General features: G+C 41.8%; 1 protein-coding gene across 1 annotated transcript; it reads left to right on the top strand.

The window, feature by feature from the left end:
- The first annotated feature begins 1,930 nt into the window (after positions 1-1,930).
- abcb9 (ATP-binding cassette, sub-family B (MDR/TAP), member 9) lies at positions 1,931-10,619 on the top strand. Its single transcript, XM_066689901.1, has 12 exons — positions 1,931-2,054; positions 2,800-3,541; positions 4,358-4,472; positions 4,705-4,835; positions 5,093-5,298; positions 5,594-5,791; positions 7,163-7,291; positions 7,593-7,781; positions 8,089-8,262; positions 8,482-8,641; positions 8,745-8,881; positions 9,631-10,619. The coding sequence occupies exons 2-12, from the start codon at positions 2,848-2,850 to the stop codon at positions 9,934-9,936; spliced, it is 2,439 nt and encodes an 812-aa protein (XP_066545998.1). The 5' UTR covers positions 1,931-2,054; positions 2,800-2,847; the 3' UTR covers positions 9,937-10,619.
- The last annotated feature ends 43 nt before the right edge of the window (positions 10,620-10,662 follow it).

Genomic DNA, 10,662 nt, shown 5'->3' with positions numbered 1-10,662 from the left:
ACCTGACAAAGGATTTCAGGCCATTTTAACATACTACCATTGTAAGAAAATCATCACCTAATGTGTCTTTAATTGTCTTGAATATAAGTAGAAGTTTTAAGGACAAAATAATGTAGGCTAGCCTACATGTCAGAGCCTCTCACAACCGTGCACCAATGTCGATTGGGTATTCCACATGTGCCGGCATTTTCCTCAAGACTGAGTGGAGGGGTGGTGCTTATATAGGGTAACATCGAGTTAACCACAAAGATACCCTGCTCGGAGCAGTTTATACATGCAGTGTAAATTGCCATGACAGCATACCTCGGGTAAAACTTATCCACCTTTCGAAGTGCGGGTTAACTGGGAAGTTACACCCGACGTCACAAAGTTACTCCAGGGGGTGAACAATCAGCTCATGATTTGTGCCCCGGCTGCAGATGCCTTGTCCTGGAGCTGCTTGATTTAAACCCTGAGTGATCACATGGTGTCTGATGTGTAAGAACTGGATAGGTAAGTCAATCTCAACCAAGCATTGTCTTACCGTGAACACAACAGGAATGTGAAGTGAAACCTTTTTTAAAGCAGCTTCCTGAACGTTTTGTTTAGTCATGGGCATCGTGGTGCCACAGGCCCAGAGTGACTGCATCACTTCTTTAGGGGAAGTGCTCACTCCACACTGCGAGACAAGCGGGGTACAGTGAGGGTTTAGAGCGCTCCCTGAAACCATTATGAAGGCTGTCATGAAAACTGACTTTATGAATGTATTTATTTCTGCTATGTCATTACATACTATCATCTCAAAGATCTGATTGCTGCAACGAGTGGAATTCTTGTGAATAGTTTTGCAAACATTGACCAGAACATGTAGATTTTCTGGATGTAATGAATATTACACGCATAATTATGTAATTAGTGCACGCAATAGCATTCCTGTTTTGGTGTAATTGTCACATTAACTTATTATACATCCAGTTTATATACACATCAGTTTTTAATTGTATTAATTAAGTATTTTATCATTGTCTCCGTTTCTCAGTTTCTCGCTGAATGGCACTCGCCAAGGTAAACGACTGACCTGTAACCTGTATTGTCTGCTGATGCCAGAGACAGATTTGGGATGTTATTACCACTATGAATCAATCCTAAAATCCTACAATATATTCGGATCTCCAAGAACTAGTGTCGGTGGATTAAAAGAATAATACAATTCGTTTTCGGGTAGTGATGCAGGGGAAAAAAAGAGTTTCACAATGCTGAACAAACGACATTTTGCGCAAAAGACCAGGTGTGGTTTTAGCCCAGCTTCACTGGAACACACCAACGTAACGAATATTGTAGCTATATATATATATATATATATATATATATATATGTAGAACATGCTTTTGGACTTTTAATCTGAAATGCAAAATTAAATGGCCATTTATTTTGCGAATGTCCACTTGACTTATTTTTCTCTCATTTGAATACTACTAATAAGAGGTTAATGATACTGTTCATATGCACGACTTCCTCACCGACATGCTTGAAATATCCGGGATGTTGTCTTGCTGTTCAGGTAGAATGAGGCTGTATGTGCATCACAGCAGAAATTGTGCCCTGCAATTAAGACTTACTAGCGCGATTTTTCCAAATACTCACTTCATGACCACTGGAATTGCACGGTCGTTATTCTTGCTACAGTCTCCTTCAAAAACGATACAATCATATGTCCTATTATGCCAGAATCGGTATTCAAATAATGTGATTGACAGGGACAGAGCAAGTGTGGAGTAGGAGGAGCTCCTCGGACTTCTATGGATCTGGTTGCGTTGGTGTAGCGCAGATTTCCGCAGCTCTGCTCCACCAATGGGCTCGGTGGAATTGTGCAGATCTGCGCAGAACTGCGGGTGTTAGCGCTAAAACAACGCGACCTTTACTCCGCAGTGCAGGACGCCGGCTGCAGACACCGCAACCCCGGAATAGACGAGCCTTGCAGCAGGACAGCGGGGGAGTGAGCTCCTCAAACAGCAGCAGATGATTTGCTTTCGAGGGGTATTTTTTATTTACAGGGATAATTCAAGGATCTTAAGGTATCAGTACAATGCTGTTCAGCTAATGGTGCTTCATTCCTTCCTGTCTTGTTTATGAACTGCGCATTGTTATGCCACATTCTGCCTGAACTATTGCTGGATACATTTTGCAGTCAGTATTGAATTAAACTGTTTTTTTATACAACCTCACTACAGCATTCTGGTTGAACATTTTAAAGCTTCTTTGTACATATAGTGATTGTTTTTTTTTTTAAATGTATTTAATATTATTAGTAGTAGTATTACCATACACTCTTTATAGGTCAACAATGTATTATTAGTATTCATAATAATAATACAATCTATAAAGAAACAAATACAATTAAAAGTTGATTTTAACAATAAATTACATACATTATAGTGTAGCGTAGTCTATTTACTTTAATTTAATGAATCATAATGAATTGTCCATTCAAGTTCCTCTTACACTATCCAAATGCAAACGTGAAGCAAAATATGCTAATTATTTGTATTTATATTAATAATAGTAAGTATTGCCATATATGTATACAGGTTAGAAACACTTCAAAATGTATTACATTGGTCAATTTTTTTTTTCTTAATTTGTATATTCATGTTAAGCCTTAAAACTATTTTCTTTATTTGTCAGTACAATTCCTAATGATAAGAGAGAGACAAATCATATATGACCGATACAATCATATGTTCTTTTGTACCATATAACAATATTACTGTAATATCTGTAACAAAATAACTTTTCTGGTGTTTTCTCCTTGCCCAGCAGCTGACTACATTGGCAATCTCACTGGCCAACTGCGGGAAGCGATTTAAGATGAGGGTTGTCGTGGCTGTGTGCTGTAATCTTTTGTTCATAGTGGTCGACATAGTAGTCACCACAGTACTGTACATTCATGGGACCAGGCTAGCCCTGTTTAAGGAGGACTTGCTCAACTTTGACATGTTCCATTCCACGCTGGACATCTGGGTGACAGTTTTGGTCAGGGCATCCTGGCTGCTAGGAGCCTGTGTTGGTGTGTGGAGAAACACAGCTGAAGGGCCCAAACGGGTGTCGACCTGTGACAGTTTGACCATCTTTCTGTGCCTGGTGATCATGGTGTACGCCATCACCAAGCTCCTGCTGTTTTCTGAGAATGGGGCCTCCCTGTCCAGTCCCTGGTTCCTGAGCCTGTTTACATGGACGTGTGTCTCCTCACTGGCAACAGTGTTTCTCTGGAAAGTGCTCGCCGCCGTCAAGCCATTGAGACGGAACTGGAAAAACCCACCAGCCAGCGAGAGCTCAGGAATAAAAGATCAGCTGCTGGGCTCGGAGGATGACGGGAGTGGAGGTCATGCTGAGAGGGAGGAGGAAGTGAGGGATGAAGAGCAAAGCGACAAGGAGAACGGGAAGAAGGAGCCAAAGGGAGAGGCGCCAACTACGGCCACAGTGGGCCGACTCTTAAAGTACTGCAAAAAGGATGCTGGCCTCCTGGGAGTGGCCTTTTTATTTCTCCTGATTTGTGCTTTCTGTGAGTTTGTCCCATGCATTTTAAAGCCTGCTTGCATTATCCTTTTACATTTGTCTGTATCAGCTGCAGAACAAGTGAAATATTTCTCACTAGTTTCAGTTTCTTATAACTAAAACTGCATGGTTTAGATCCCAGGTGCTAAGTAATACAGCTCTGGAAAAAAAAGACCACTGCAAATGTTTCTTAAATCAGCATCTCTACATGTATGGCAGCCATTCCATTCCATTCATATTTTTATTTTGAATTTGGTCAGTAGTTTATAGAATAAAACAAAAATGTTTATTTTACCAAACACATACCTATACATAGTAAAACTAGAGGAACTGATATTTTTTCCAGAGCACTATGTCATACACTATGGTAATTACATCAGCATTAAAATTGTTTTGAATAGTATGGAAGACATGCCATGTGTGTATTAAACATGTTCAAGCTTATCATGTCATTGTAGTTTTCCAGATTTTATAATTGAATGGGTGGTGTTTCCCATGATACGACCTCAATTGCAACAGGCAGTGTAATAATTCGGGCTCTATTTCATGACAAATTAACCTCTTTTCAGACCGTAGCCTGTTAAAGATTGATTATCGAGTTAGTTATGAAAAAACTTTTTGTGAAAAATGAAGTCCTTCCTTTCCAGGAATTGCTTAGTGAGATGCAGATTTGGTGACATGGGAGTTGGTCATTTTGAAGGGCAGAGGCAATATGAAAAGATGACATTCAGCAGTGTACTATTTATGTTAATGACTTTGGCAAGTTAAAAGCCTGATAAATATACCTTAGTATAATTTTCTTTCTTTTTTTTTCTCTTTCCAGGTGAAGCCTTCATCCCTTATTACACTGGCCAAGCGATTGATGGGATTGTCATCCACAAGAGCATGGCTTACTTCACCCAACCCATTGTGATTTTAAGTGCGCTTGCTTTCGTGAGGTAAGTCATTCAAATTCTGGGTGCTTCATTGCCAGTGCGTTCTGTTTTCCTTATCAAACTGAATTACACCCCCAACACCAAATCTTCATGCAGCCGATTATGTGTCAACAGACCCTGAATTTGATCCTGAGAAAAGCTACATTTTTGGACTTGGATTTTTAGATCACTCATTTAAGTAAATGGTTTCCACAGTGCCGCATCTTTTGTACATCTCTGTACTCTTTGTTTTCAGCTCAATCACAATGGGGGTACGAGGTGGGGTGTTTTCATTGACCTTCGCAAGATTAAACGTTCGTCTGCGTAACCTACTCTTCAGGTCGCTGATCCACCAAGAGATGGGATTCTTTGATGAGAATCACACAGGTAAAGTGCCGGAACATTCATGAGTTCTGTGTCATTCTCTTGATGAAAGAAACGAGAAAGACTATCAAACTTCACTCTTAAATTCTAGTTTTGCAGAGTGCATTAAATATCCTATTAGGCTACTCACAGAACGTTCAGGATATAACTATTTTGCACTGTATTTGCCACGATTAAGTCTTTTGCAAAAGCTTCCAACCAAAATCCAAATCCCCCAGGAGTGGCTGAGCGTAACTGAGCGCGGGTGTGGTTTGTTCCAGGCGATATTATCTCCCGCCTGACCTCGGACACCACGCAGGTGAGTGACCTGATCTCAGAGAACATCAACCTGTTCCTGCGCAGCCTGGTAAAGAGCCTGGGCTACTGCGCCTTCATGTTCACCATGTCCTGGAAGCTCTCCCTGGTCACGTTCATGGGCTTCCCCTTCATCGCCATTGTCTCAAAATTCTACGGGCAATACTACAAGGCAAGTGCCTTCCTCCCTGTCCCCCCAGCCCTGAGCTCCTTTCTCTGACTGTGTGATTGTTAACAAGTTAGCATGCAGGGCCATGGCAGAGCAGAATAGACACAGATTCACCTGTTGCCTTTGTAGCAGGAGAGGTCTCTCAATTTTCTTACAAGTTCAGGTTTCTGTGTGGTGTTCCTTTGGCTGTCTGTTTACCAGTTTGTATACAGGAGATAGGAAGATTATGGCCCAATACGCGGCTTCTCAGGGATTATGGAAAGCTTGAATGCTGTCATCCCTTTCCATCTCTGCACAGAAACTGGCCAAGGATGTCCAGAATGCCCTTGCCCAAGCCAACAAGGTGGCAGAAGAGTGCATCTCGTCCATGAAAACGGTCAGGAGCTTTGCCAACGAGGAGCAGGAGGCAGACACATACTTTGGGAAGCTGCAGGAGATGTTCCAGCTGAATAAGAAGCAGGCCCTGGCCTACACCTGCTATTTGTGGTGTACCGACGTATGTACACTATTGGCGATCTTGCCCAGGGTCCGCCAGCGCAGATTTTCTGCCGAATTTATGTACAAAGTTCCACAGAATTTAAAAAAGAATTCCTGCAGCTCCTGTCTGGCCCTAATCATACCACATGGGCTCACGTGCTGCTTATCAGAACAGTTATGTGAGAAATTTAACACCACCTGTCTATGTGGCAGGTCTTTTATATGGTGTCTGTTCCAGTGAATAGGAAATTCAGATAAAATACCCCACAGCTCTCCAGTAGTGGATCCTGGTTAATTGTCCATGTAGTTAGTGTTATATATAGTGCATCCGGAAAGTATTCACAGCGCTTCACTTTTTCCACATTTTGTTATGTTACAGTCTTATTCCAAAATTGATTAAATTAATTATTTACCTAAAAATTCTACAAACAATACCCCATAATGACGTGAAAGAAGTTTGTTTGAAATCTTTGCAAATGTATTAAAAATAAAAAACAAACAAAACAGCCTTTGCCATGACACTCAAAATTGAGCTCAGGTGCATCCTGTTTCCACTGATCATCCTTCAGATGTTCAGAGACACAGATCTGGGGAAGGGTACAGAAAAAAATCTGCTGCATTGAAGGTCCCAATGAGCACAGTGGCGTCCATCATCCGTAAATGGAAGAAGTTTGGAACCACCAGGACTCTTCCTAGAGCTGGCCGCCCGGCCAAACTGAGCGATCGGGGGAGAAGGGCCTTAATCAGGGAGGTGACCAAGTACCCGATGGTCACTCTGACAGAGCTCCAGCGTTTCTCTGTGGAGAGAGGAGGACCTTCCAGAAGAACAACCATCTCTGCAGCACTCCACCAATCAGGCCTGTATGGTAGAGTGGCCAGACGGAAGCCACTCCTCAGTAAAAGGCACATGACAGCCAGCCTGGAGTTTGCCAAAAGGCACCTGAAGGACTCTCGGACAATGAGAAACAAAAGTCTCTGGTCTGATGAAACAAAGACTGAACTCCTGAGAGGTTTGAGAGGTTCTGCAAAGAAGAATGGGAGAAACTGGCCAGAAATAGGTGTGCCAAGCTTGTAGCATCACACTCAAAAAGACTTGAGGCTGTAATTGGTGCCAAAGGTGCTTCAACAAAGTATTGAGCAAAGGCTGTGAATACTTATGTACATGTGCTTTATTTGTTTTTTATTTTTAATAAATTTGCAAAGATTTCAAACTGACTTCTTTCACGTTGTCATTATGGGGTATTGTTTGTAGAATTTGGAGGAAAATAATGAATTTAATCCATTTTGGAATAAGGCTGTAACATAACAAAATGTGGAAAAAGTGAAGCGCTGTGAATACTTTCCGGATGCACTGTATATAATTTTTAAATTGTTAATTCAATTTTTGCAGCTATCGGAGCTCGTCATGCAGGTCAGCATCCTGTACTATGGTGGTCACTTGGTGGTGTCGGGACAGATGACTGGTGGGACTCTCATTTCCTTTTTTATCTATGAGCTGGAGCTGGGAGACTGCCTGCAGGTAATGTTCAGTAATTCGCTTTATGCTGAAATCAGCGTATACATTAATATAAAAGGAGCGATGCATATGTCAATTAACGCATAACTTTAAGTGATATATCTGAAGTGACCTTTACTTTTTGTGAAAGGATTTAGATCATCCCCTGAATGCTTGTCTTATCTCTCTCAGAATGCCACTGGTCCTTGGATTTCAGTGTAGTCCTAAACGGGATCGGTGATTAGATCACAGCAGTCAGAAACGTCTCATTATTTTTAATTACACTTGTGTATTTAGACTTGAGTGTGTAATACCATTGTTGCAGAGCATTGCATCAGTCTACAGCGGGCTTATGCAAGGAGTGGGGGCTGCGGAGAAGGTGTTTGAGTTTATGGACCGCAAACCGAAGCTGTTGAATGACGGCCAGCTGGCTCCAGACACTTGTAAAGGACTTGTGGAGTTCAAGAACGTGACATTCTCCTACCCTACACGCCCCGACACCCAGATATTAAAGGTAGGCTTATTTATTGGCTGTGATCAGCATTTACTTGTTGGAACCCTATTTTTTTTTTTTTTTTAGCTGCTCTTGGTACCTCCTTATCTAAGCATTCAGGCATTTAATAACTTACTTTTAACTTCGCAGCTGATGGACACGTGGTGACTATCTTTCATCACCCAAGACATGGCATCCTGCCCACTACTAATTAATATTAATGAGCATACTGTTATTCTTTGTCTCCGTCTTCTGGAGGCTGTACGAAGTATTCAAGTAAATGTTTAAATAAGCTGTGATAGACAAGTTATCCTTGTGTGTATTCCAGAATGTGTCCTTCACAGTGAGGCCCGGTGAGGTGACTGCCCTGGTGGGGCCCTCGGGCAGTGGGAAGAGCTCCTGTGTCTGCCTACTGGAGAATTTATACAGGGCACAGGAAGGCGAGGTGCTGCTGGATGGCCGCCCAGTGCAGGACTACCAGCACAGCTACCTACACTCCAAGGTCAGTCTGTGCAGGGGTGGCTCCTGAAGCAATGGGGGCCCCTGTCGGCTTTGCCTCAGCAGCTGAGAGTTGCATTACTTTAGCTTCATTGATGGTGAGAATGACAGCAGCCCTGAGCCAAAGATAATGTGAGCACCCTGGCCTGGAAGTTTTATAGATACAAATGTAGCCACTCATTCTGTGTAACCTGCTGTTCATTTAACTGGCTTACATTTTCAGGTGTCTCTGGTGGGACAGGAGCCAGTACTGTTCGCCCGTTCCATTGAGAAGAACATCACCTATGGCCTGAGTGACTGTTCTTTCGAAGAGGTGGTTCAGGCTGCAGTGCAGGCCAGTGCTAATGACTTCATAACTGAGCTGTCCTGCGGCTACAGCACAGGTGAATTTCCTGCTTGAATTTTGAAACAATTTAGTTTGGTGTGCCAGCTTTGTTTGGTTTTTGATGTTGCCTCGTGTCTGTAAATGTATGTGTGTCTCCGCAGGTGTGGGTGAGAAGGGCGCACAGCTGTCTGGAGGGCAGAAGCAGCGTGTAGCCATCGCTCGCGCTCTCATCAGGAACCCCCACGTCCTCATTCTGGACGAGGCCACCAGCGCCCTGGATTCAGAGAGCGAGCACATTGTGAGTTGTGTGATGCTTAACAATAATAATAACATTAGAGGTCTGGAGTTTAACATCTCACCCAAGAGACGTATAACATTTTCTTGCAAGAAAAATAAACCGATTGCTTTAGACCTTTGCTTCTGAACAATAAATCTATGTATCCATGTGCTTATTTAATAACAATAATACAAATCTGAGTGTTGTAATCAATTCACATATTATTGTAAAGTATCCAAAATGAACTTTAATAGGTATATATATTTTGTAGACCTCAATTGCAGCTTTGGAAGTCAAAAATGGCTTTGCACAGAATGATTGCTTGCCTCTCCAGTTAAAACATTATCTCTTCAATGTCTGCACTGTGCACATTGGTGTTCTGTTTCTGGAGCACTGTTACTGTAATATGATTCGCATATAGTCAGGGACATCTTAGTGCCTAGATGTGATACTAAGAAGAGCAGTCCAGATACCATACAACAGAAACCCCAAGGTGTGTGTTACACAGTGAAGCATAAATACAGAGCAGGATCAAGTATGGTCAGCTACAGCACATAAGGTGCTATATTACAATATAAATAGTGAGCATCCGGCAGAAGAAAAAGTTCAACAAATTGTGCTTGTGTTCTGATCTTCTGTAGAAGATGGTGTCTAATTCTAGACACTAAAGACTGGATTTTCTCTAGAGCACAACACCCCCACCTGTTTGTACCATTTAAAATCAAGCTCTATATTTGCTTTTGTTAACTGGTTTCTCTCTCTTCCGCCAGGTTCAGCAGGCCTTGAGTGAGATCATGCACAAGAACACAGTTCTGGTGATAGCACACCGGCTGAGCACAGTGGAGCAAGCCAATAACATCATCGTGATCGACAAGGGCTGTGTGGCAGAACAGGGCTGCCACAAAGAGCTAATGGCCAAGGGAGGCCTATATTCCAAACTGGTTCAGCGACAGGTCCTGGGGATAGACACAGAAACTGTCATTCCGAAACCACCAATTAATTACACATGGCAGCTGGTGAGAAAGAAACACAAAAAACAGGAAGGCAGTGAGTCGGAGGAAGATTTTCGCATGTAAAACAAAGACTTTTTACTGTCAGAGCTCCAGGGCTATAGAACTGTGACGCACAGTATGTAACTGTGATGGGGCATGATGGGAACAGCTCAGCCATGTTTGTCAGTGCTTCTCATCACATCAGAGACAAAGTATGATATGTGTTTGAAGCTCCATTACTGTGAAAGGAACATTTATTTGAAAATAGGATCAAAGCATAATGTGATATTAAATGTGTGTGGAATATAAACCAATTAGACAATCTATACTTGAAATAATGCCTATAATTTATTTCTTATGAATAATACATTATCTCTAAGATCAAATTAAAAAAAAAAAGTTTAAACTATTTTATAAAGAGAAAATATGTTGAACTGTTAACCCTCTGGTTATGAAAAAGCTTTTATTTAATTCCAGTAGGGAATAATCAGGTTTCTTACTTGCTTTCTTATAGATGTAATTATTACAAAACATGACCACACATGTTTGGGATCAGCTGTGGAGGAAGGGTTCTCATATCCCTCAGATGTGTGGCATTAAATTGCATAAACTCAGTACTGATCCAAGTGCTCAGTGGTGGCCATGTGTGTGTTATCCTGAGTTGAGCTGCATTTCTAAATTGGTCAACAAGTCATGGGTTGCTGTGTGTGTGCATGTTCAGTCTTTAAGCTGTAAAATATCTGTAATGTAAATCCACTGATATTTAATGACAGTACTTCCCATGAGTTTCCTGTAATCTCTGTTAACTGT

Source organism: Amia ocellicauda, chromosome 17, assembly GCF_036373705.1.
Source record: "Amia ocellicauda isolate fAmiCal2 chromosome 17, fAmiCal2.hap1, whole genome shotgun sequence".
NCBI classification, from domain to species: domain Eukaryota; kingdom Metazoa; phylum Chordata; class Actinopteri; order Amiiformes; family Amiidae; genus Amia; species Amia ocellicauda.
Note: the sequence above shows the minus strand (reverse complement) of the source record. Positions and strands in the feature narration are given on the sequence as shown.

What these genes read in the sequence shown, in the direction of transcription:
- abcb9 (XM_066689901.1), top strand. Translation starts at nt 2,848, where the DNA reads ATGAGGGTTGTCGTGGCTGTGTGCTGTAATCTTTTGTTCATAGTGGTC. An exon ending in AGTGCGCTTGCTTTCGTGAG is followed by an intron (nt 4,473 to 4,704) that starts GTAAGTCATTCA and finishes CTTTGTTTTCAG; the next exon opens with CTCAATCACAATGGGGGTAC. An exon ending in GTCCTGCGGCTACAGCACAG is followed by an intron (nt 8,642 to 8,744) that starts GTGAATTTCCTG and finishes GTGTCTCCGCAG; the next exon opens with GTGTGGGTGAGAAGGGCGCA.